Genomic DNA, 27,568 nt, shown 5'->3' with positions numbered 1-27,568 from the left:
CACAATATGAAGTCTACCCGCTTACCTTCTACCCAATTATACGTGTATCACCACACATACTTTGTTGTTGCGTTCGATGTTTGGGAATTAAATAAATTGTTGGTAAACTTGGTCCAGAGGCTTGGGAATTAAATAAATTGTTGGTAAACTTGGTCCAGAGGCTTTAACACGTCATTCGGTGACCCTTGTCTACATTCTTAACACAGTTTTGTTCATATTGTACTACAGACTTTGTTTCTTTCCGACAGGAAAGATAATGGTCAGAGGTACAGCGCAACCAAGAAAAGAATGCCCCGACAAACTCGCAAAATTAAGACCGCAGTCATTTGTTTTCTCCTCTCGCTTCCCATTCTCTCGTGCCTTTTCCCACTGTTGCATAAGTTGGCAACGCTGGAACATGTACCAATGCTAGCAAGTGAGTACATCGCCCACGATTCCTTCACTCGCTTGCTGTTAAAAATTAGAGTACAGCGCCACAGGGGCATTGTTATCTTGGTCAAGTTGTAACCGTAAATCCGTGCCGCGTGGGTGCATACGAACAGGATAGATACACTGTTTTTCGAGGACCTGTAACGTTCAAATGAACTCTCGTATAGCAAAATCGTATTAATAAAAGTTATTTGTTTTGATGTTCTCCACGTGTTGCAAGATCTTGTTGGTGTTATTGTGGTTTATAATGTCCTCCTTTTTTTGTAGGAAAGTAGATCGAGCGCCCATCGAGTAGCACTAAGCAACGTTTCCTTTGCCCTCAGCGGTATCTACAGCTGCGAGGTGTCGGCCGATGCACCTTCCTTCAAAACGTCCTTTGTTACTGAAGAGATGATGGTTATAGGTAGGTGTTGCTTTACGTTATGTTACTTAGAGTGCACTGTTAGAATGATTGTACTAAATATTAATATCTTCAATGTCTAATTAAATGCCTTAAGTAGATTTCACACCGAAATGACAAGTGGAAGCCATCAGTGACGGCGCCAGCCTGAAATAAGTGGAGGGGCTAAAGATTTCGGAGTCAAATTCTTGGGGGGGCTAACTTATACCAGCTAAAAGGTATTTACTTAAAACTGCATATTTTTACCAGTGACATATTTCACAGTTACGTCCAAAGATAAATCACTGCATTTTATTCCATCGCACACAAAAGTACTTTTAGGCACGGATCTTTCATGTCAAGTAAAATGAAATAATTCTATTGTCTCTTCCAAAGCCATTTTTGAGTGGAATAATATCACAGACTTAATAATTACTATCCTTTAAACAGCCAATGGGTCATATATGACCCATAGAAAGTATAGGCGAAAACAGCCAATAGGTCATATATGACCCATGGTGCCGATTACAACATTCCCATGCTTTTAGGACCTTCATACTTGTATGTGAGGTTGTAAACGCTGACAGATGTTGAGATAAGACTTTGAAATGTCATGTGGAAGAAAACCAACCCCCTCCCCCCTTTCTCTATATGCAAATTAGCTATTTTTATCCGAAATGCAGGATTGTACATATTGCGTCATATTTCAGCCTGTATGAGAACTAGGGACTTGAAACAAGTTTCACTTTGTTGCAAAATGCCTACTCTTTGAAAACAATGCAAAAGTTTGCGTCCTTTTTCCAAAATAACGGGGTAAGAGGGGGCGAACGCCAGACTTTTATTTTCCATTGACATTGGGGGACTTGGCACCTCCCAACCCAGTTTTTCTCACTTGGGCTTTCTGAATTGTACACGGTCGCGTGCTCCGATGTTTTTGCTTTCAAACAAAAGTTATCCGAAGTAGATTTCTCAAACAGTCTCAGAGATATAACGTTTTTCCGAAATAAGTGTAAAAATTTAAAAATCGCGCACAAAGGCCGCGGCGAGAGAGGGGTTACTTTCGAAAACCGGCTCTTCTGTTTAAAGGCCATTCATATAAACAGTATAACATACGTCATAAAAGCTACGGATAAACGTATAAATATAAACATTACATTATTTCTATGTAAAGAGTATGAGTACTTTCTTTTTGCTAAAATGAGAAAATGAACGACATCAAGAAATACGGTAAGATTCGTATATTATCATGTATTCAAATCGAAAGATTGTGCAAGCTCTTTCTCAAAGAGAGAGTAGATGGAGCACTCAATCTCTCGTTAACAATTCCATTACGAAGATAACACCTGATTTGCTGCAAGCAGCCGTTGATGGGGGTATGCACATTTCAATAACACAAATCTTGTAAATTTCGTAAAAGGCAGTTTTTAATAATTCAACCTTTGCAAGGAGGTGCTGAAGGGTATTTTTAGTTCCTTTCTACCTCATAGTGTGCCATAACTCTAAATTTCTAAATCACAACAACAGCGAGCTGCAAACGATTGTAGCTTGTTATGCTTCAGAAAAGTATTACTAACTTAATAAAGTAGGCATGAAATATACAATACCACCCTTGAATAGAAAATGTGCGAATGATATTATTTTCTATGCTGTCATGATGAAAGATCTTACGTTTTCTTTGTTCAACAACTGAAATTCAGAACTTAGGGCTAAAAATGGGGAGGATACAAGAAATACCATCAACATAGGAGGTGCCACTCTCAAGGAACAAACATGTTTTCACTTCAAATTCACCTCCTTTAGGAGACAAATATATTGACATAAAAGCAATTAATAGAGTTGCAACCCTTGCACTGAGGATTTTGATTAAAGAAAATCCGAATTGGATCAAAGATTGATTCTCCTGCAAGGATACCCCTATGACGGTACTCCCGAAAATGCTTTCTAACCTCAAAAATGATAATTAATTAAGATGTAGGACTAAGACTGCGAGCAATAAAATTGCCCAAGCATGCTGATATTCGCACCGTATTGCTATGATTAGTTGATTGGATTTGTATTAAGGTCCACAATATGCACAGAGAGCTACAGTATGGATGAGAGCTACAGCTTCTAGTGAAATCCCAACCGAACCACTTAATGAAATGTTATACCTCGACCGGGGATGGAAGCCAGGGCCCCTTGATATCAGGTGTACGGCTAGACTATCGGGGATGGGAGTCCAATTTTAATGTTAGCATTTAAGAATCAGGTAGTTCATGTACTCTTAGATTCTTTATCATCGTATTTGTCCCTCTCGAATATTTGCAGCGATAAGAATTGATTCATTGATTTCGTGTTTTAAGTCCACTTTATGAACAGTAAGGCTAATATGGACTGGACCTACAGTTTAAAGTGGGATCCGAACAACTTGTACCTTCACCGGGTATCGAACCCGGGACCCCTTGGTTACAAGGCGACGACGGCGGCGATAGGAATAGATATAACGACGAAACCAATGAGAGAACATCGCTAACACTCGTGCAATTGTCGGTACTACAATGAGGAAATAACAAACAGAAAAGAAACATAACGCGTCTTTAGATTTTGAACGTCGTCCTACTTATTCATGTAAAATTCATTTGTCACACCTGCTAGACCTGTTCAGAAACTGTATATGCCAACAATCAAATAACAATCTCACAGTCACTGAATACGTTCACCCACCAGACAGGCAACAGATTTCGTAGCAAGTTTGGCGACTCGATTGGCCAATTACTTAGTATCAGAGAAATTATCAGTGGCCACTGTTATCCAGGCATATCTGCAGCTATTCTCCCCCTATTTAATTTTACAACACGTCATAAATAAGGCGATCTAACGAACTAGAAATTGTATTTGAAATTGAACTTGCCCCAGTGAAAGTTTTATAATGGAAAATGATACTTTTCTTTTTAAGTTTTCGATCGAAATGCAACCTCCGTATTACAAAAATCTAGGGGGCTACGGGGGAAGGACTGAGACCAGTTTTGGGGGGCTTCAGTCCCCTAGCACCCGTGTAGCGCTGTCCCTGGAAGCCATAGGCATGTTTTGCACCCAAGTGGCAAAGTGATGCTTCACCACAAACTTCACCCAAGCTGCAAGTGACACTTCACCACAAACTCCACATAAGTGACCCTTCACCCTCAACCTACAGCAGAATACCAAGTGACTCTTCAGCACAAACTGTGTGTCAAGAGATATTACAACCCAAAACTCCACCCGCCTGGCTACTTACAACACATTCCAGCCTGAAAAAGGTTCAACGCACACGGGCACAGAACAGCCAGAAGTGAGACCACGACGTTAAACTTACACAAAAAATAGTAGCAAATGACGTACAACGACATCTCTAGCTGTGAGAATCTAATGTGAAATATTGGCTTTTATTCTTAAGATTAGTTTTCAAGTGACACGCCATTTGACCGTAATCTTACCTAAATTCTTTGATCTACTAGCAAACCATATTTATTTTCACTGTGTACACCTACAAAACTATCGAGATAGTAATTTTATCTTATAATTCGACATATTTGCACGAAAACATAATATTCTGTTTAAGTTGTAAAAATATGAACGATTTTTTTAAAAGGCAACTGCTACTAATAACAATATTCGAAAGTTTTAAAAAATAGTAATATGTCAAATTGCTAGAAATGACGATTGTTGAACATTTTGAATTAACGTTATTTTTTTAAGTTTATGACGGTAGTACTTATTGGAAACTTACAATAAACGAAAGCAACATTTTATTACAGTAACATGAATATCATTTCATATACGGGTATATCCACCATATATGTATATGTACATACATCTAGATATTATTGAATAACAGAAAAAATATTTGGCATATTTGAGTGCTGTACTATACTATATTAACTAAATTAATGCATGACAGTAATCCCAATATTAATGTATAATGTTACAACACACACGTTTCACAGAACCTCGTATCATGCAGCGCTTAGTTTGATAAATTTTACACGTATTTGCCAACTAACGTAATTACCTTTAGAGTTGATATATTCATCTCTGGTGCGTATGTTATTTATTACAGATCATCACACGAAGTTTATCAAATAAACCTTAATTTATATGTACAAGGACAAATAATTATAGCTCTACAAATAGCGTAGATTTATCGAAATGTATAGTACATTTTGAAAGAAAGAGAGTGTTTCTCATGTAATTTTAACAAGACACGGCTATCTACATGTAAATATACAGCGTGTATGTATAGCCTCTCGTAGAAATCTTAAAACAGCAATCGTTCCTAACTTACATTTACTTAACGTTATGATTGTATGTAAAACCATATAGTCAAGCAAGTGCACCATGAATAAGTCATACAATTATGCATCTACAATAGAGTTCACATCCTTGAAGGTGACGTGAGAACAAAAGGTAGACAGTTCTAGTGAAAAATAGCTGAACTAAGCCTTATTCGTTTCTGCTGCATGTAATTCACGCTTTCAGTAGGTAGATGAACATACAGAGACGATCACATGGAAATATCTTGATTTTATATTTATGATGGGAGTGGCAGGTACTATATTAAACATGACTTCGAGGGAAAGGAAGACGAAATACGAATGAGAAAACGTAGGACGTAGTGGGTTATTAAATAATTCATTATTCAGGCTACAATCCAACAAAAATGCATGGACGTGGAAATATATTGCTGTTCTGATGAAGAATTAATAGTAATAAGTAATAGGTATAGTACTTGTAGAGAAGAGAGAGAAGTAGTTATGGACGAGATAAACAAGATACACGCAGTAATGTAAAATGCATTCAACGGCCATGTGTGATATAAAGCAATTAATTTAATATTAATTCTGCCTATGATGACTTCTTTTAGTGTCTTTGCCTTTTTAATGTATTGTGTGTGTCCTGTCCTTTCGTAACTAGGGTATTTTTACACCCCTTTTTAAATCAGACAAGGGTTTTAGATAAGGGGGCATTTCCGCTTACATATTGAAAGCTGCAAAATGGCCATATATGTAGATGTACGAAAAACTTTTAATTCAATTAATATTGCTTTGCAGTTGATATTAGGTTCAAGCCGCCAAAGGTGCTGGGTGGTCGACTCGAGACGAAGACGCCAAGTGCTCTATTCACACTGTTCCTTCATCAAATTCATATAATCGGTATTCATAATGACTGTCGCCGTGTCGCGACTAGCCTATGGAGACAGAAAAGTGACGCAGAGAGTCAAACGCAAAACCTTTAAAGTCCAATCAAAATTTTGATTTTATTTTGATTTGATTTACTTTATTTTACTTTGCTTTCTCTGCCACTTTTGGCTAATTTGCGAAGATGGGGATAAGTGATGATATGATGAAATTGATGAATGGACAGTCACAAATATTCATGCCCAGGCCAGGATTCGAACCCGGGACCCCTGGCGTCGTAGCGCGATGTGCTAACCACTCCGCCACAGGGGCCGGCCCAATCAAAATTGCAAGACAGACTGTATACAGCTCAAATTTACATAATTATCTGCTGATATTTACAAAACTACCTCAAGGCTGCAACACTAATCAAGTGAGATACAGAACGTCATTCTTGTCATTTAAAAGATGTCACCTCCTATACGCACTTGCACCAGTGAATAGGAGTGGTTTTTTGCCCTCTGTGAGCCTAAAGCGTACTTAAACTTTTCGGCGAATGAAAATTCAATATCTCTGTGCATGCTTACCACACCAGCGAGTTTACTAATGGAGGAGAAAGTTCAACAATGGCCCCAGTTCGCAGGCAGAAGGATGAAAAGAAACTTCCCAGTGGCTCATAAGTGACTGCACTTGGATCCCAAAGACTTATTTCTTCTTAAGGTTTACAGGCACTAACTCAATGTTGAAAATATATGTAGATCAGCAATAGATCTGTGCTAAAATGCACCAAACTTGTGCATACCTACACACAGAAATCTTGTAGATAAGAAACAAAAACAAATTGAGGTTTTTATTTCACTCTTCATTGTATAACTACCTTTATTTACATTATGATGAACAAATTATATTGATCTCTCTTGGGCATCATAAACGAAGACACAGTTGTGACATATCATAAATATTGACATTCAAACTACACGCAAAATACAGTATATGCTTTTGAAATCAAACAAAGCGTGTCCGCACGTGCCCACTACATTTTAAATATATTATATTTAGCTTCTATGTCCTACGCAATGATACTTGCAAATCTTCATTTCCCCTAGGATTCCAACAACGAGTGCAACGTCACCAAAGTGACGAAGCTTGTATGTGGTCCCCTGTCGTTGCCAACTTGTACAATGGCAGGTGTTACATAAACAATATGATAGAGGGTAGGGGAAAATCGTTCATCAAACCTTCAACCATATTGTTTCCTCGTTCTTTGGTACAAGTGAGTAATTTATTTGTTGACACAATCCGAAAACTGCATTAAATATTTCCAGGAGACAGTTTTTCCATTTTTGATTTCTTAGGATACATCTTACTGGATCACTAAATTCGAAGGTCATGTGCTAATTTCCCTTCTTTCAATTGTGAGTTACGAAACATTAACTTAAGCCCACCTCCATGGCGGACTGGTTATCACACTACGACACCAGAGGTCCCTGGTTCGAATCCCGGCCTTCGCGTGAGTGTTCCTTGCGACTCTCCCTTCTTCAATTTCATCATATTGTCACTTATCCCTCCTCTACGCGATTAGCCAAAAGTGGCAGAAAAGCGAAGTAAATTAAAACACATCAATCAATAAATCAAAATCAAAACACCTAGCTGGCAACCACGTTTTTAATGTAATTTATTATCAATTTTTTGGAATGATGGACTATCGGCACAAATAGTCTCGGGTTCGAATCCCGGCCCGGGCATGAGTGTACTTTGTGGGCGTCCTCTTCTCCATCGTATCATCACTCATCCTAATAGTCGTGATAACGAAAAGTGGAAGAAATGGGAAAACAGAAAATCAACAATGCGATTTTCTCATGAAATTAAAGCAATCAGTGAAAAAACACGGTACATGCATCTGAAGGTTTTGATAATTGTTACAAAGTAATGTTTTTTCTATTTCTCTCTAAACTTATAGAAATGTACAGCTTCGCTTTAAAGATAAGCTGTAACCAACACCTCTAGAATTAAATGACACGTGGCATGAACGTAAAGATAAAATACCAAGTGTTTTACATTTAATGGAATCCATTAGCGATGACGTTTGTCTTGCCACTTAACTAATGATTGCAGCATTAAGAATCCTCTTCCCTGAGGCAAGGGGCTGCCAAGGTAGGAAAGTGGTTCGAACTGTCACTTTCAGTAAGAAGGTGAGAGTTCTTGTCACTTGGCCCCAACACGTGAAATTAAAGATAAACAAGCTACAGAGAAACGCAATCTCGGGGACCAACTGCAGCTCGCAGAAGTCACTTCTTGGCCGCAACCATATTTGCGGTTTGAAATATTCAGCGCCTTCTGCTCTCTGAGGTCAATCCCCAGCGTTGGAAGAACACGGGCTGAATGCTTATTTCTACCACGGAGAAACTTGCAGCTGTGGGGAGGAACTGATTTCGTGAAACGTTTAAGAAAATTCCTCTTAAATAAGGCGACTAGGTTTGAATCCTCGTCCTGGTTCGTTCATTGAATTAACTACGCTGCTCGCATTTTCAACTGGCGGCTGGGAAAGAACGAATCAGCGATCAGTTCAATTCTCTTCGACTGACATCGGGCATTTTCGAGTCGCAAGGCACCGAAAGTTAATGGCGGGGCGAAACAAATTAGCGTCGGATACGCACAATGTTGCCAAACGTACTGTTAAACGGCGGGGGGGGGGGGAGAGTTGATCAGCGCCGTTGTACTACACAAAACAGGGAAGATTAGTAACACAAAACATCAAATCACTGTACAAACAAGCTAATAAAAAGAACTGACAAAAACAAACTTGCATTTGGCAACGTTGTAACGGGAGAGCGATATTACCCCTACAGCTTTTACTTTGCAACTGAGGTTGTTGACACTCATCCAGCCCCACATCCCCCGGAAGACGATTGGTGGACAGATGGAGCTATGTTGGTAAGCCGCCAGTTGGACCCGCGATCAATATAATATCGATTGCTTTTATACGAGGGTAAGCCAAAAAGTATATGCACTTTTGCCATAATTTTCCTCTGGCTGGCCACACTGCCTTCAGTGCTAGTGTGCTAAAAGGTGGTACTTTTGTGGTCATGTGGCCGAGGTTTGATCTTAATCGATCCATTTTTCTTTATTTTGTTACAGAGTAAACATGGCCGCTCTACTGGCCTTGTGCACCAAGGAAGAACAGCGATCCGATTTCTCTGCTCTTCACGGAAGCGAGCGCCGTGCCATTCTTCAAGGGCACCATGTCAGTGTTCGTCCTTGTGTAATGCCCTTGTGCACTACTCTATTATTATTATGGCGTAGAAGTTAATTCTACTAGTTTCGTACAACTTACGTTCTTTTGAAAGTTTAAAGAGTTCACAGATATCGAGATTCAGAGTAGAAACTCCTTGCTTAGCTACGTTTCATAATGCAGATATTTCAACGAAAAATGCAGGCTGAACGAGGACTCAAACCAGGGTTTCTGGCATACCATTGCACTACGAACTGAGCTACCGAGCCAGCTCTTTATTTTTTCTGCTACGAGTACTGTTTTACCTGTGTGGAAATGTCGCAGATTGTGAGGTGGCGAAAGGCATCTCGCCGTAGTAACAGTTGGCAATATTATGTACCAACTTGAATGTACCCGCCAGAAAACGCATACTTGTCATATTTATGAAAGATTGGGATCTTCACGATGAACTAACAACAATCAATAGGCGTTGGCAAGACAAAAAAGGGGGGGTGTAGCTGCCCCCTTGTCCCCTGAATCGCAAAGGGAGTGGATAAATTCCGTTGCAAAGCCTGAGATGATGACCTAATCCAGGAAAAAAAGAAAACTCAAACTAAATGTAATGAAATAACAAAAATGTGGGCCTGTGAGCCCCCTCCTCAGGTAAGTAAGTTGTAACGCTACTATCGATTTACCCCAGTTAATATTAGATGATACAAAGGAAGCGCGTATAAAGGAAACCCATATCGACAACTAACATAACCCACCCGAGCGATACAAACAATCAATAATGCGACGTCCTTGCTTCGCGTGAGTTCAAGGAACTACTCCGCTAACATAGAGGTCACATTAGGTTCTAATTACTAGAAACCAGAAGAACGGGGCTAATCCTATGGATTTCGTTCTATTTACCACGTAAGGACAAAAGAATGATTATAATCATTAATATCAGATTACGATACTCCTTCTTTGAGCTGTTATCTTTCCATGCCTGAAAAAGCAATCATACACATGCAGTAGGTATGTAACATTCATATTCGTACACACGGATTTTCAGTGAAAACTCTTTAATATCTGAAAGGAGCTACACTATTTTGAATTGTTTCTTTACAATCCAATAATTAATATCATTAGGAACATAAAATCTTACCCAAATTCTGTATAAGCAATGACAATAATAAATTAAATGAAACTGAAAGAGAAACATGCCATTTTTTGTACAACTTTTCTATTCGTACACTTAAGAATATAAAAGAAAAAAGTATATTCAGAGCAAATTTACTGACAGTTCTAATACTTTGATGCGTATCCTTTGGCTTTAATTAGTGCTTGACACCTGTTCTTCATAGAATTAACCAGCTTCCGACATGTTTCAGAGCTTATTTTATTCCACTCTGCTTGCACAACAGTTTTCAACTCTTGTTTGCACTTGACGCCTGCTTTATGGATTCGCCTCTTCAAAATTGCCCATAAATGCTCAATGGGATTTAAGTTTGGACTTTGAGCTGGTGTTTGTAGTAGTTTGGGCACATTCCATATTAGCCAATTCATGTTAATCCGCGCCTTATGCTTACTGTCATTGTCTTGTTGGAATCTGTAGATAGGCGGCATGTACATTTTTTGTTCACTATGCTTTACATTGGTCTTCAATATGTCCAAATAGACATATGCATCCATAATACCATCAATATGTTTCCTTACTACTCACTGAACAAATCGTAAAGAACGATAACTGAGATATGTAGACAAGCTCCTTATCCGTCCGTCTCGGACATGCAAGTCAAAAAGGGCAATTTCACTTTATTTTGAAATGGGAGGCACATTAGTATGTTCAAATTTATGTTCACACGTATAAATCATTCAAGTGCCGTGATTATTCGCCGTGTTGGTGTAACCTGCAACTCACTTGCTGTGAGTCGAATAGCGACCAGTCAAAGACACGCATAGTTCTCGCCAATTTTCAACCGGAGTTAACTTCGTGGAAAATATGATGGATCGTACAACTAATAACGGAACATGTTATAAAGTCACTGGTTTACCTTATATCCCTTAACGCCGGCTTGATGATTCATTTTAACCGTACGGGTACCCACTTTTACGGCTAGATGTTGCAAGAAGAATACCAAGCACTCGGCGACAGGAAAGGCTTCGGTTACAGCTTTCTGGCGAGGCGTACGAAGAGTCTACGGCGAAGATAGCAACTGGCAACTGAAACTTGCTTCCGATCGTAGTAAGGGGGGAACGGGGGCGGGAGGAAGTTAGTTTAATTCTGTTCCGCTTGACGGCAACTAAAGTCAACGTGCGAAGCTGCTGCCGTCTGACTGCGGATCTGAGAACTTAAATAAACAAATAAGTTCTGTTTTCGTATGTACTCATACGTGTAACTATCACAAAAAGTCATAAAGGCTTTGTGATCTTACAAAGTTTCTCGTACGGCACGGGTAAGCTAGGGTTACAATATCAAATAATGAAGTATTTTCCCCTTTAGTACAAATGTCCTACACTGGAAAACACTGCCGCAACCGAATTGCGCACACTTTAGATCCGCAATTGCGCACAAATCTCACTGACCTGTTTTGCCCACAGATTTTTATCAATCGTTGCCACTGAAAAAAAAACTGTTTTTTTTTCTATAAACAAGAAGAGAGAGAGAAATTAGATTAGGTTAGGTTAGGTTAGGTTAGGTTAAACACAACAGAAGTGAGATCGGCTTGAGAACATTTTACAACTGACAACATCGCTTCATTTTTTTGTGCGCAATCCTGTACATTGTGACAGCTTGTCAACGGCTTATCAGATACCACTGATAAAACCGGAAAAGTGTGTGCAATCCCGCTATAGCCGGAAAACACATCTCAGAAGAAGTAGTCCCAAAAGTAACGAAGGATTTTAATTGTGCGCCATTCGTTCCCCGCAGGGTTGGCAGCGTTCAGAGAGGTCACATGTTGTAGAAAAAACATTGCGGTTCGTCAATATGGAGTGCTACATGACGAAGGAGGGAGTAACTATCGTTAAAATTCGTTACAAGTACGAAAACTGTGGGCAAATTACCTGACATTTTCGATAGGAGAAGCGCCCCAAATGAAACAACTGTGCGACCTCACACTGTGTGATTTTTCTCCTCTGGGGATTCATTAAGTCCAAAGTTTATGCTGCGAAGATAACAATTCCTGAATTGAAAGCAGAAATTCAATGAGCTATCGACGGCATTGAGCCACAGTTATGCGAGAAAGTAATTCAGAATTTTGTCAAAAGAATTCGAGTGTCAAATGCGTCGTGGAGGACATTTTGTCAGATATTCTCTTTCACATTTAATGGCAATGTTCATCCTTTCATATGATGTAATAACTTTGTCAACTAATAAATATATGAAATGTCTTTTCCTTAAATTAAATCCTGCTTTACTTTTGGGTCACTCTTTATAAGGGACTTTGGACTTCACAAGCAGCATAACCCAGAACAGGTCATAGCTCGAACGCAACAGAAGGATGTATCCAGGTCAAACTGGCTTTAATTTCCTATTTCTATCCAACAAGTTCAATTCGAACAACAGATTTTTTCTTTTTTTGATAAAAAAAAATCTAGTCATAAAATCCTCAAACTTCAGATCGAAAGCTTTTGAACTCAGATCAGACATACTGACTCAAGGTACCACGTTTTAAACCCCCTCCCAATTCCCTGCGCTCATAGGAAATTCTGTCGCTCAAAAGAGCAAGTCTTTGTACGGGTTACTGCCGCTTCAAGGAGCTCAAAAAGGAGCGGCCAGGTAAATTCAGGAGGCTTTATTTCGAAAGCTTCGATATCTGACGTTCGCCTCTCTCAAAAGATGTTATCTCGTGACTTTTTCTCTCACTCGCTCCTCCCCCCTCCCCCCATCTCCCCCCGGTGAATCTTCGAGGTCTCTCCCGACTGTGTAAACGCACCCACACGCACAAGCACGCATACGTAAGCACGTGGACATTCACCCTTTCAAAAGCCTACCATCTTCTCCACACCTCCTCCCCTCAACTTCTACTGCGTATTCAAAATGAGGATACCGTATGGAAATCGGCGGTGGCGCCTTTTTCCTCTCCTCGTCCCAGGAAAAGGTATTGAAGGGGAAAGTGACATGAATGAAATAAGGTTGGGCGAAGTCAAGATTTTTTCTCGCTGCATTTCCTCCTTACCCCTTTTTCATGGTGGAGACGTAAAGCCTTTGCGGCAAAATACAAAGAGGTATATGGATAATTTGTTAAAACTCGGTCAGTTGATCATCTATGATGCAAAGGGTTACTGGAAGCAGTGACAACGATTAGGGAGGCAGTTGCCCCCCCCACTTCTAGCCATTTTTGCCCCCCAATATGCTAACCCTTATAAAGGAAAAGTAACTGTCCTTGCCCCCCCAGTTTGGGCACCTTGCCCCCCAAATTTTGGAATCCAATCGCCGCCACTGCCTGCAAGATATTCAATGATGAAATAATTACATGCCAATCACACCTCGTTTGCTTGTTTGATTTGGGTTTTAAGTCCATTTTATGCACAGATATGATAATCGGGATTGGACCACTGTGCAATGTGCCTCCATCGGGTATCGAATCCGGAACCCCTTCATAACAATGCAACGACGTTACCACTACGCCATCGAGAAAGCAAGGCAATCATACTGTTCTATAGTTAGAGAGTTACAGCTGATTACACTTACAAGAAATGGTAAACATAACGTAAGAGGCAGCTACGATTTTGTTGTTGTTAATGGTGATCTATTTATCAGTACCCACTGTACATAAGCGATATTTCCTTATAGAAGATAGTAATAATGACAACATCGTAAAATTGTTAATGAACTATGAAACGTGCCAGAGTATAACTAATTATTTTTATCAGGAAGGAAGTGAAAACTATTGATTAAATAAAACTCCACGTTTACTCTGTAAAATCGGAGCGAATTTACAATATAGAGAAAGTCTCCAATTTTGTTAATTTTCGGTATACTAACTAATTTTGACCTCCTAATCACGAATCTGTTGAAAAAAACCGGGGGTCAAGTCTGAAAATTTGAAAAAAAAGCCGATTGAATTTTTTTATATATATAGGTGTATATGCGTAGTTTTACGAACAAAAATGTAATCTGTCATTGTGTCCAACCACGCCGTTGTTTTACAAGAAAATGATTTATGCTGTTCAATTTTAGTACGATCCCAATTTTTTCGATGAATTTAGGGGTGAAATGAGTGCTAATGGAACCTCACCTAACAGGCCTAACCTAACCTCGTGTGAATGGTTCGTGGGGCTACCCGTCGATGGTTTTTGGGGCTAACGTCAATGGTTTGTGGGGCTACCCGTGGATGATTTTTGGCGCTAACAAACAATTTTTCATAAAAATGTACAATTTCAAGAAGTGACATCCGGTTTTTTACAACAGATTCGTGATTAAAAGGCCAAAATTAGTTAGCATATCGAAAATTAACGAAATTGGAGACTTTCTCTATATTGTAAATTCTTACCGAAAAATCTCCAACGGGCCTCTATTGTACTGGTAGTGTCTTGCAACTTTGATCTAACACAAAAGTAGTGCCATCTCGTATTTATTTTGAAAAGATTCTAGTACAATGGAGTTGGTGATGCATCAACCATAGAAGGGCAAAGAAAGAAGTCTATGACTGATCATGCTTATTTAAACCTTCAAGCAGGATTAATAATAACGGAAAACATCAAAATTAGGCAAGCTCAAGCCACTAGCAAACCTTTGGGTGATAATAGATTCCAGGGAGATTACCTTTTCCTGCTCCACAAACACAGGAAAGGATCTACAGCCAAAAGAAATACATACATTTTATCAGCTATGAAATCGTCGGATTAATACTATTTTGTCGTATGTCCATCTGCACTAACTCTAGAAGATCTAGAGAAATTGATCGTATATGGATTTTGAATACAACTGACATATTATCAATGTTGATATTTCACACCACTTGGCAACCAGACACGTCGCTTCGGAACGTGACCCATTAATTAATACGTACGGAAAACAATAGTAATAAACTCATTTCTGAGGAAAACTGAAGATACGATATGATAGTATTCAGGTAGTAAAATGACTATGCTTAGAAAGAAAAAACAGTACGACTATTACTCTGTATTTGAAGCTGACTTTTCGTTAGACTTAAGATAATATTGGCGTGTTTTACAGTACTTTCTCTTACATTTTCTTCCCAGCTCTACCCGATAGAAAGCCTGATATAGAACCGGAGAGAAGCGACTACGAAATTAACGACATCTTGCGAGTAAACTGCACGTCTGGCCCTTCCAAACCGGCGACCAACCTGTCGTTTTTTATTAACGAAAATCGGGTAAGTGTATGCTCTGCATGTACTGTTCTTTATAGATTAGCTGCATGAAGTGGTGTAACGACCTCTATAGGCGCTCTGATAATGTTTGTCAAGGCGGAGAGGCACTTCGGTACTGTTTGTTCGGGTGCAGTGGCTCTCAGGTACCGTTTGTTCAGGTGGAGCGGTGTTCTGGTACAGTTTGTTCAGGTGGAGCGGCGTTCTGGTACAGTTTGTTCAGGTGGAGCGGCGCACTGGTACCGTTTGTTCAGGTGGAGCGGTGTTCTGGTACAGTTTGTTCAGGTGGAGCGGCGTTCTCGTACCCTTTGTGTGTTCTGGTACAGTTTGTTCAGGTGGAGCGGCGTTCTCGTACCGTTTGTTCAGGTGGAGCGGTGTTCTGGTACAGTTTGTTCAGGTGGAGCGGCGTTCTCGTACCGTTTGTTCAGGTGCAGTGGCGCTCAGGTACCGTTTGTTCAGGTGGAGCGGCGCACTGGTACCGTTTGTTCAGGTGGAACGGTGTTCTGGTACAGTTTGTTCAAGTGGAGCGGCGTTCTTGTACCGTTTGTTCAGGTGCTGGATCTTCTGAATAACTTAGTTTTCTATTAGAGTTTTAAGCTGTAACCTGCGTGAAAATAACATTGACATGAAAGATATATTACTGTAATGAAGCAACAGTGTTCAGGAATAGAATTTTCCTAATGACCGTAGTAGTAATGGCAGCACTATGTTCCTACGCGTCAGCAAAAATTTGATGCGCCTGGTGTTATGTTACATCCGGTGTAGCGGGGTACGAGCGATTTTATTGTTGAGTCAGCAGAACGTGACTGTTGACATTGAAGGCATCGGAAGCGGTGGGGGGAGGGGGGTCAATGGATTTGTCACGTTGTTTCTTGATGTATGCTAACCTAACACGTGCGTATGTTTGTGTGTGTGTGTGTGTGGAGGAAATGCGCGCGCAACCATTGCGTATGATTCAAAGACATGAAGAAATGATTTAAAGATGGCGCCGAATTTTGCTTTACCCCCGAAAGTTTAGTGGCTAAGGTTATTGCTCTGTAAAACAAGAGGCGTCGAGGGTTCGATTCCTGGTAGAGTCAATATTGATTGATTGATAGATTGAGTTAGTTTTTTAAGTCAATTTTATGCACGGCAAAACTAATCAGGATTGGAGCTACAGTTGAAAAGTGGTGATTCGGACCACTATGTGCCTCCACCGAGTATCGAATCTGGGACCCCTTGATTACAAGTCGACGATGTCAATATTGAATGGTCTCGATTAGCCTGTGTGTACATAAAGGCAACAAAATGGTTGAGTTCGAAAATCGAGTTGGGTTAGTGGTTAATGTTGTCACCTGGCAATGAAGAGGTCGCGGGTTCGATTCTCTAGGTAGTTAAATTAGGCCAATTGTTTAGTCCCGCCATTATAGGTCCCCGATTAGTCCATCTGTGCATAAATAGTGTTTGAATAAAATCAATATGGCGGCCTTGGGTTAGTGGTTAATGTTGTCGCCTGGTAATGAAGAGGTCGCGGGTTCGATTTTCTAGGTAGTTAAATGAAGCCAATTATTTTGTCCCGCCATTATAGGTCCCGATTAGTCCATCTGTGCATAAATAGTATTTGAATAAAATCAAAATGGCGGCCGCGTTTTGTGTTTAGCGGCGGCGGCGGCGACCGGGGCGCGGCGCGGCGCGGGGCGGGGCGGCGCGGCGCGGGGGGTGTTTTTTTTCCGCGAGATGTTTCAACCAAGTGGTTGAGGGTTCGATTCCCAATGTTGGTGAAAAATTGGATATTCAATTGTATTTGTTTAAAAGTTCCGATTAGCTTTTTTGTGCACAAAGAGAAAATGAACTAATTGGAAATAGGATGTTTATGCTGTAATGAAAAGGTCCCGGGTTCGATTCACAATGTCAAATTGGCTGATAATGATGTTTTTTTTTTTTAAAAAAAAAAAAGAAGTGTGTTGAGTCCCCATTAGTATTTAGGCAGGAACAGATATTAAAAATCAAAACAAAATGCCTTTTGATTACAACGCAAAGACTTTACCGCTAATGTATAAAGATAAATTAGAATCTGTTGTTTTGCTGTGTGGGGCCCCAGTACCGATTAGCTTAAATGCATGAAGAGTAGGTAAAATAAGCAAGATGGCCGTCACTATTGTTTTGTGATCAAAGAGGAGTCACAGGTTCGATTCAATCAAAGGAGGCAACATTCTATGTTTCAATTCCATGTAAAAGTCTAAAGTTATGTTTCGATTAACCTCAATGCATAAAGAGGAATTAAACAAAAACAAGTAAAATGGCGACAGATGTGATAAAAGAAAAATTGAATTAGTTTTTTATAGTGACAAGAAAAAATAGCGAATCATTGTTAGAAATAGAATGAAAATAAAGATACTTGCCTTTGCGTGTCCAGCGCTGTGCAGGAAAGCTCTCATGCTTTATCTCCGACAAGTCCACAATACACATTTTTTTTTATTGTATAGTTAATTATTAATGTTGTTATTAACACAGATTCTTACCAGTGTGAAGAAAAGCTCTCATGCTTTATCTCCGACAAATTCACAATACACACTTTTTCATTATATAGTTAATTATTATTGTTGTTATTAACACCGAGTTTTACCAGTGTGAAGAAAAGCTCTCATGCTTTATCTTCGACAAGTCCACAATACACACTTTTTCATTATATAGTTAATTATTAATGTTGTTATTAACGATTGTTACCAGTAAAAATATAAACCATGAGGATTTTTAAAAGGGTGATAAGTGAAAAAAGCCAAGACATATATTTTATCCCTGTTTATTACCAATATTTACAAAATTCAAAAGAGCCGCACACACACACACACACACACACATACATATGTAAAATGTTTATATTGTGTCACCAGTTTATCAGCATGTTATTTAACAAGTTTTTATTCTTCAAGTTTGTTCACTCACCCACATAAGGAATTGTGTCACTATCATATCCATTTTCTGCTGCAACCACTGAATTAAAATGTTTCACTATTTTTTCCACAAGCATGTTCTCGCAAAAAACAAACACTTCTTTGGAAAGTCTTTTTCCGTCGATGTTTTGTATAGACAAAGGCTCAGGTTTTGTACATCCATGTAGATGGGAAAGCACAAACTTCTCCTTATTACATGCATGGACAGGGGAAATATCTGAGCAACCGAAACATTGTTCGCGAAGGTCGAGAATGCAAGATTCCACACAGTTTCCAAAATATGATTTCAGATACGGCGACACTGTTTCACACATAACTTTCGCATGCTCGATGCACACAAATATCTTCATAAAGTTCCGCCACGAACTTTCTGCGATGAACACTATCTCCAGGGAACCGTAAGCTGGTTTCTTCCTTATAATGATCTGACGGCGATTGTACAGTGTGATTATCAGCAATTCATGTTGCTCACTTAGTGGGTAGGAAACACGAGGCTGCTCACCTGGAATAGCGATGTAATTGTCGATTACTGGAAACAATTCCTGAAGAGCGTGCCACTCCTGCAACTGTAGTTCAACACCGGCCGCCCCGCTTCTGTGTAGCCTGACCACAGGTTGGAAATCCAGATGAGAGGAAAGTCCGATTGAGATAACTTTTGTTTTCGAAGCATTCAAATAGTAGACGTGATCGAATAATATCGACTGGCGTATAAGACTAGTTACTTGTTTTTGTTCTTCAGGTAAATGCTGATCGCTCTCTTTCTGAAGAACCCCTTTGAAATTAGTGTACGGTTGAAATCTTTTTTTCAACGGCATCGAAATAGAGGATTCCATGACTAAGAACTGCGAGATACTGCATGTCGCAGCGTGCAGGTATACATTTGAAGAAATGCGTGGGTGTGTTTTTGAGACGCATGCGCGCGTAGCAAACCAAGCATGTGCTGGACAAAAAAGGTGGAGGGGGCGGGGCATTACAAAGATCAATGGTGAGAGAAAAATCAGCAGAATATCATAAACGTCATATTGAGGAAATATTGGATAACAAATATTAATTAATTTAATTAAAGCATCAACCGCATTGTCGATCTGAAATTAGGTTTATAGACAGGGGGCAAAATGGAAAATATCGACGATGTTCTAGTATTGGATTGTTTCTGTATTTCCATCGGTATAATCCTCCACCACATTTGAAGCATACTGTTTTATCCTCTTTTTGAATGTAAAATAATCCTGCTTCGGACAGAGCTTCTACAAACGGGAATTCTTTTGATTGCCAGTTTCTGAAAGAGGACAATCTAGCATTGAAAGATCCCATCTCTGGATATTGCGTCATTGTTCTGTAAAGACACAAAACAAGATAAATATTATAAGTAAGCTGTTGTAAACTGTAACGCTACAAAATTATTAATATACTATTAGGACTATATGTAACTTGTATAAAATTTCAAACAGTATTTACTGTCAATATTTTCTAGTATACGTACCGAGTATTATAAATTTAATTTACGAGTCAGCAAATAAGTTGTTATAATATTGTCGTTTTTTATCGGTACTGGGAATAAAATTTGAAATTTATGCATGGGTTTACCAGAGGCTCTATGGAATAAATACAGAAAACAGTAATGCCCACAGTACACAGACCCGTAACTTTGTATCTGATGAGTGTTGTACGTATAGAATTTAGAGTTATTTTCCAAAAATCGCAAATGGTTATGCACATGTGGAGGTTTTCCGTAACTATCAAAAAATTCCCCCCGGGAGTTACTGTCTATGTAAATTGCTACCCAGTGCTTCCCGGGGCTATCTTTGGGATCTGTATTTACAATCAACGCTGCTGGTAGTTCCACATGTACAGGTAATTCATTAGCTGCGAAAACCCCAACATGATGATTGTCAAAGGCTCTATTTGATATTAACCCGTGAAGCAAATTTAAAGTCGACAGCATTGCTGGACACTAAATAGTAATATTGTGCAACTCACCTTGTTATACAATTAATCCAGATGAATATCTCTTTGATTATTAATTTCCATGAGAGCGTCAAATTCAGAGTAGATAACACAAGTCACAGTAGATTCCAAAGCCGATTTGAAGTGGACTTCCAAGCTAACAGCCCCTTGCCGTTGAAGACTGCAGTGGGATATGGCACTTGCAGCTGCGTCTGGTGTTATATCGAAAACAAGTAATGCGTATCCCTGGGGGTATTCCTCACGCGATATATTGTCTCCTTCATCCATATAGTGTATCCCTGTTCCAGAGAATAATGTGTGATATGCTGTTATGTACTTGTTGTTTTCAAAGTCTGGTTGAAGTGGTTTGCCGGGAATTTGGACTCCATCAACATATAAAGTAAAGAAGTTGTAATTGAAATGTTGAAAATTGAATGGGTTTGTAGACAGTGTGCCGTTGAATGCATCGTTGGTAACAAACCCCACAACTAATCGTTTCGGAAGACGTCCAAGTATCACATTGTCAATTGTTTTTGAAACAATATCTTTTGGAATAGTTACAGCTTTAAGTTGTACTCTTGTTAGAGGGTATTTTGCTGTATGTTTTTGCAATATGCGATTGTGACTAAGTTTGAAGGATGAACTGACCGATACTTTTCTCACATATAGTGTAGCATCCAGAATTTCCACTTTGCCTTCACTGTCATCTAATCCCATCAAGCAGAAAGTGTTTTTCGAAGGAATCAGTTTTATTCGCATTTCCACTCCATTGATCAAAAATTTCTCTTGATTGAAAATATCAGAATGCAAGTAACCAAACATATCAAATGTTTTACTCTGTTTTGTTAGTTGGTTACGTTTTGTAAAGCCTTTGTTGTCTTCCGAAACGTTATCAAAAGCGCCTGCTGTATCCTTGTACCACAATGCACTTTGGAGATGAGATGATTTTGCAGATATGTCATAGTTCAGTGCTTTTTCAAAATAAGACCTGTATGGGTGCATGTGAGATGGAAACGAGATGAGTTTGTTATTTAAGTAGATTTGTACTTCGCTGAACATTGCATTGAGAAAATCATTGACAGGTCCAATTGTTTTATCTGTGGGTAGCAATAACTGACCATTCGCTTTTACAATTCTGGCATCTATATTCAACATTGTGTGTGCTAAATCCATATAATCATCACCATGTCCAGGTATTACAAACTCGGTGGGGGCATTATCTGCCAGGGAACTAACAGGTTTGTATCCGATGGTGTGGTGTTCTAAGATGCTTGTCTGAGTAGGTTTTACCGAGAAAATATCCAATTCACTTTTAAAACACTCACATGATTTCTCCCTAATTAGCGCCATATCTAATCAAAAATATCTGATGTTATTTGAATTTTCTTACGGTTGCGTTTGGTTGTTTTCTTGGTGTTTGTATTGGCACTGGATCTCTTCTTTCTCTGAGCGATCCTTCCAGTTCGCTGTCCCGAAGCAGAGTGATTCCTTTTGAAATGTTTATGCCCCTGATAACCTGAACCAATCATTTCCTTGAGCTTTGTTTCAGCTTTTCTTTTAAGATTTGATCTGGCATCCGAAATTCTGGATTGTAGTGACTGTTTTAGGGGTGTTTTGTCTACAACATCACCTAACACATTTACCCCTGTTTTTAACATTTCTTTCCCTACAGCTTTCGCTCCTTTTTTGATAAGAGGCAAAGCTGACCGAAAAAGTCCTCCAAGAAAACTTCCAATGCCATGTCCTTTTTGATAGGCAGCACCGTAATATATGTTACCTACACCAGATCCAGCTTGTTGATGGTAGTATTGAAAATATGGGTCATTCATAATCAGAGCTTTTCACCACAACGTCTAAAATGAAGTTTCAAACACACTAGTCCGAAGGAGAATGGGATGTGTGCACCAGTGCTATCCCTTAAGTCAATTTCTATTTGTTCGAAATTATGTTTCTGCACTGGGATGTAATGTGGTGAATCGAAAATTTACACACCATCACTTCCAAAAGTATGTTCCATAGGATTAATGTTTATAATACGTAATAGAGGGGCGACAGCATCTCCCACCATATGTGATTCCGCAATATCTGTGTAAATATACATCTGGGAAGGAATTTCTCTCACAACATTTGGAGGCGAGCGTCCAATTTTTACTTCTGATAGATCATCGGTCGGTTTAAAACCTAATATCCGTGCCAGTTGAGGTGACAATCGTACATTTATGTTTCTCTGCTTGGTAGATATATCAACAGTCACATGTTTGTACGCAGGATGATTTCGGAGACTAAAATTTAATGTTTCAGAATATTTATTGATTTCTGCAACAATGCTGTTTATAGATGCGTAATAGCCTTCGGATATTCGAAGTTTGTTCCATTTGACATCATCCATAGATTTATATTGAATATAGTTGTTAAATCTTGTAATGTTTAGTATTGAATAAGGATAATGCACTTCTACCAATGCCATCTCCCATTTGTTGGTGTCCAACTCCACACGGTTCTGAAGCTTTGTGGTGTAATTAGTTAGAGTATTACTTGGGAAATATTTCATGGAACTGTTACTAGGCAAAGTAAGGTAGAAAGCGTTTGCTTTTCTCATGATGTGTTATGAAGGTTATTTGTACCACTCATGAGAATACCTACAAAAATTTATGCCTCTCTCTCTCTTTTTTTGACTCCAAAAACGATGCGCTAATCCAACTGTCAAATAATCTGGAGTAACCTTTCCAATGAACTAACAACTTTTTACTGGCTCCTTTACCTTTGGTCGCAAGGATTTTATCAATTTCATGCATATCCGGTAAGCGGACCAATTGCAACTCTTCCGTATAAAATGTTCCATCGATTTTATGTCCTTGTAGATCTTTTAATTCATACACTTGAGGATTTCTTTTCAAAATACGTTCCACCACAAATATTTCTCTTGTCCAATTTTCCATGTAACCTTTGTCAAAGCGTTTTTTGGTTTTTGTTATTCTCACTGTATCTCCTATTTTGAATGGCATCTTCAATGACAATAGTGGAGATGAATCAGATTTGAGTTTTTTGTCATACATATTGTGCCATACTTTCAAAACCTTCTCAGGAGTAACATCTGCTGGTGCCATTTTAATACTCGAGTGAATTTTATGATTATAAGCTTTCAAAAGCTTTGGGAGTACATTAACATAACAGCTGGTTCTTTGCTTAGTAAAATACTTCCACATGCGTTCCTTTAAAGTTCTGTTGAATCTTTCAACAATACTAGCTTTAATATCACGATTCTTTGTTGTAAAATAAATTACATTTTGTTTTTTGAGATATTCCTGCACAATACTGTTGGTAAACTCACGGCCTTTGTCAGTTTGTAATTTCAAAGGTTTTCTTTTGCTTTGTTTGAAAATTTGCTGGAAAGCCTTTTTTATACATACACCAGTTTTATTTTTTACAGGGACAGCCCAAGCATGCCTGCTAAAAATATCGATAACTGTGAGTATATATCTGTACCCTTTGTTGTGATTCCGCAAACTCTGCATGTCATTCAAGTCAGCCTGCCATTGGTCATCGATATTATGCACAAAATAAAAGTTTCTCGGAAATCGACGCTTTACAGGTCTATGCAAAGTGTATGCAGTTTGCTTTGTCAACCAATGTTTGATTGTTGACAATGGTATGGATTTTTTTACAGCTTTCCATAGTGTTGAAGCTGTAGAATAGGATGCTGGATGAGATGGATTGTACCAGATATTCTCTAATATTTTTTCGCTCATGGTTTGTATCTTGACCAAACTGGAACAGTACGTTTACGTTTGTGCCCTGGAAATGATGATACAAAAGAAATTGGTTCCTTTTCTTCTTCTTCTTCTTCTGCTTCTGTTAATTCTTGTGCCTCTTCTTGGTTAGCTCCGGACAGCGGAACATGGCGTCCGGGGTTGCCAAAAACAATCTGTTGAATAAACTCCTGTCTCCGGGGGTTACCTATATATTCTTGAGGAATATTAGATAACGCCAGAGCTCTATTGAATAGTTGCCACCCAACAGGATTGCTTGTTTTTCGTGGTCGAATTATATCCGATACTAGATCGACAATATTTGAGCCTTCAATTTTATTATTGTTAATAAAAACTGCCCCATATTTATCCCAATCAATATTACTATTATGTAAAAGACGTTCATACAACAGTTCGGATTTTCTACGATACATGCTAGGTGTAGCAGCTAGAATTTCTTCTTTCATATCAGTCAACTTCTCAGTAGATTCTGTAATCGGTAGCGACACAGGTTCTCTTTGTTTTCGAGTAATAGACAGAAATTTTTGGAGCACAATACTGTAACGATTCCATTTTTCATCATCCGAAAGACCTTTGAGATTCAAAATTACTTGCATATCCTGATCCAATTGCGATAAGGATGTAGACGGTGCAGACATAACAGGATGTCTCATGTTATCCATAAATTCTTGAGGTATTATAACCATTTTTTTGGCATGCTCCATGTTCAGATTTCTTTTTCACTTAAATAAACTTGATAACACACCTCCTATTAAAGGGGCTAATAACGCAGGTAAAAATCCTCCGTGTTGCACTAGTATCTGTTTCTTCTGCTTTGTAGAGTGTCCTTTGGCAGAGAGATTACGTATCACCTTCTTGTACCGGCTCAATCTTGTTTTCTGAGGTGTTGAAAGAGGAACATTCCCTTTTAGAACATTGTAACAACACTCACAGATTGAATTAACTAAGGAAGAATCAGCAGCTTGTAATATCGCTGTGCGAAGTGCTGGTTTAGCATCCGACAAAACTTGGAGCACTTTAGCGTGTTTCACTCTTGGAGCCATGATGACAGAATAAACGACTAGTGATTATGCTTGCTTTTTTTGTAGGAATATATACATAATTGATATCATCGTCGGGAAATATCCGCGACCGAAAACGTACTTCTTCCGGAGTGTTCTGCTTCAGATCAAACAGCAAATATCCATGGGGTTCAGCGGTGGCATTGTAATATGCATCTTTTATAAAATTTGGATTCTCCGGGTATACTTGTCTAGATAAATAATTAATTTGGGCTCTGTCTCTTGGATTTTTGAAGCATACAATATAATGACTATTTAAAGATATAATGGAATAGATTTTGAGCGATAAAGAAAAGACTAATATCACGATGATGACACCCTTTTGTAAATAAATCTGTGACTCTTTGATCGCATTCCCTCATCTGATCATCGATAATAATAAGATGAGGTCCAGAATTTGGCACAAATTGGTCAATATTAGGCATTCCTTCCCGAAATTGTACAAAACCAGGGAAATCATTGTATGCAGATTGCCATTCCCCGTAGCACACCAAAATATTGTTGAATTTTACATTTACCATTTGGGGATACTGCATGTCGCAGCGTGCAGGTATACATTTGAAGAAATGCGTGGGTGTGTTTTTGAGACGCATGCGCGCGTAGCAAACCAAGTATGTGCTGGACAAAAAAGGTGGAGGGGGCGGGGCATTACAAAGATCAATGGTGAGAGAAAAATCAGCAGAATATCATAAACGTCATATTGAGGAAATATTGGATAACAAATATTAATTAATTTAATTAAAGCATCAACCGCATTGTCGATCTGAAATTAGGTTTATAGACAGGGGGCAAAATGGAAAATATCGACGATGTTCTAGTATTGGATTGTTTCTGTATTTCCATCGGTATAATCCTCCACCACATTTGAAGCATACTGTTTTATCCTCTTTTTGAATGTAAAATAATCCTGCTTCGGACAGAGCTTCTACAAACGGGAATTCTTTTGATTGCCAGTTTCTGAAAGAGGACAATCTAGCATTGAAAGATCCCATCTCTGGATATTGCGTCATTGTTCTGTAAAGACACAAAACAAGATAAATATTATAAGTAAGCTGTTGTAAACTGTAACGCTACAAAATTATTAATATACTATTAGGACTATATGTAACTTGTATAAAATTTCAAACAGTATTTACTGTCAATATTTTCTAGTATACGTACCGAGTATTATAAATTTAATTTACGAGTCAGCAAATAAGTTGTTATAATATTGTCGTTTTTTATCGGTACTGGGAATAAAATTTGAAATTTATGCATGGGTTTACCAGAGGCTCTATGGAATAAATACAGAAAACAGTAATGCCCACAGTACACAGACCCGTAACTTTGTATCTGATGAGTGTTGTACGTATAGAATTTAGAGTTATTTTCCAAAAATCGCAAATGGTTATGCACATGTGGAGGTTTTCCGTAACTATCAAAAAATTCCCCCCGGGAGTTACTGTCTATGTAAATTGCTACCCAGTGCTTCCCGAGGCTATCTTTGGGATCTGTATTTACAATCAACGCTGCTGGTAGTTCCACATGTACAGGTAATTCATTAGCTGCGAAAACCCCAACATGATGATTGTCAAAGGCTCTATTTGATATTAACCCGTGAAGCAAATTTAAAGTCGACAGCATTGCTGGACACTAAATAGTAATATTGTGCAACTCACCTTTTTATACTTCAAAGTAGACGGTACACGTCACAGTAGATTCCAGAACCAATTTGATCTGGGCCACCAAGCTGTTTATCGTTGTTGAAACAATGGAGAGCTATCTAACACAACGCTGATGGTCGGAATATGTAGGCGAGGTTTACAAACGCGCATGCGTACAATGCTATCTGGCATTTGTTGTGCTGTTGTAAAATGAATTTTGTACTATAAGAAAATTGTCTGTATGTGTGTGTGTGTATATATATCTATATATACAGACACACACGCATATTTATTTATTGATGAAGTGTATATATATATATATATGATACAATACAATATAATATATATATATATATATGTAATTTGAAGATACAACATATCAGTAAAATCTAACAACTAGAAAAATATTCATAACATTCGACTTTTATATTATATGTAATTTAAAACATTCTTCACAGTTTGAGAAATGGAGTGCTTGTGGAAACACCCGTTCTCTGCAATATTGGCTGGTCCATCAGGATGTGGAAAGACATATTTTGTGAAGCATTTTCTCCAGTGTTTACCCCACATGGTAAATGTAAAATTCAACAATATTTTGGTGTGCTACGGGGAATGGCAATCTGCATACAATGATTTCCCTGGTTTTGTACAATTTCGGGAAGGAATGCCTAATATTGACCAATTTGTGCCAAATTCTGGACCTCATCTTATTATTATCGATGATCAGATGAGGGAATGCG

General features: G+C 38.7%; 1 protein-coding gene across 1 annotated transcript in view; it reads left to right on the top strand.

Annotated features, from left to right (window-relative positions):
- LOC145987261 (uncharacterized) overlaps positions 1-27,568 on the top strand; it is a 193,916-nt gene that overhangs the window by 122,747 nt on the left and 43,601 nt on the right. Inside the window, exons 3-4 of the mRNA XM_083121776.1 lie at positions 697-832; positions 15,347-15,480. Coding sequence (XP_082977902.1) covers positions 697-832; positions 15,347-15,480 — 270 coding nt within the window. The remainder of the gene's footprint in view (positions 1-696; positions 833-15,346; positions 15,481-27,568) is intronic.

The sequence above is a fragment of the Lepisma saccharinum genome, chromosome 4, assembly GCF_977018435.1.
Source record: "Lepisma saccharinum chromosome 4, izLepSacc3.1, whole genome shotgun sequence".
NCBI lineage: Eukaryota > Metazoa > Arthropoda > Insecta > Zygentoma > Lepismatidae > Lepisma > Lepisma saccharinum.
This window is presented reverse-complemented; position numbering and strand designations above follow the sequence as displayed.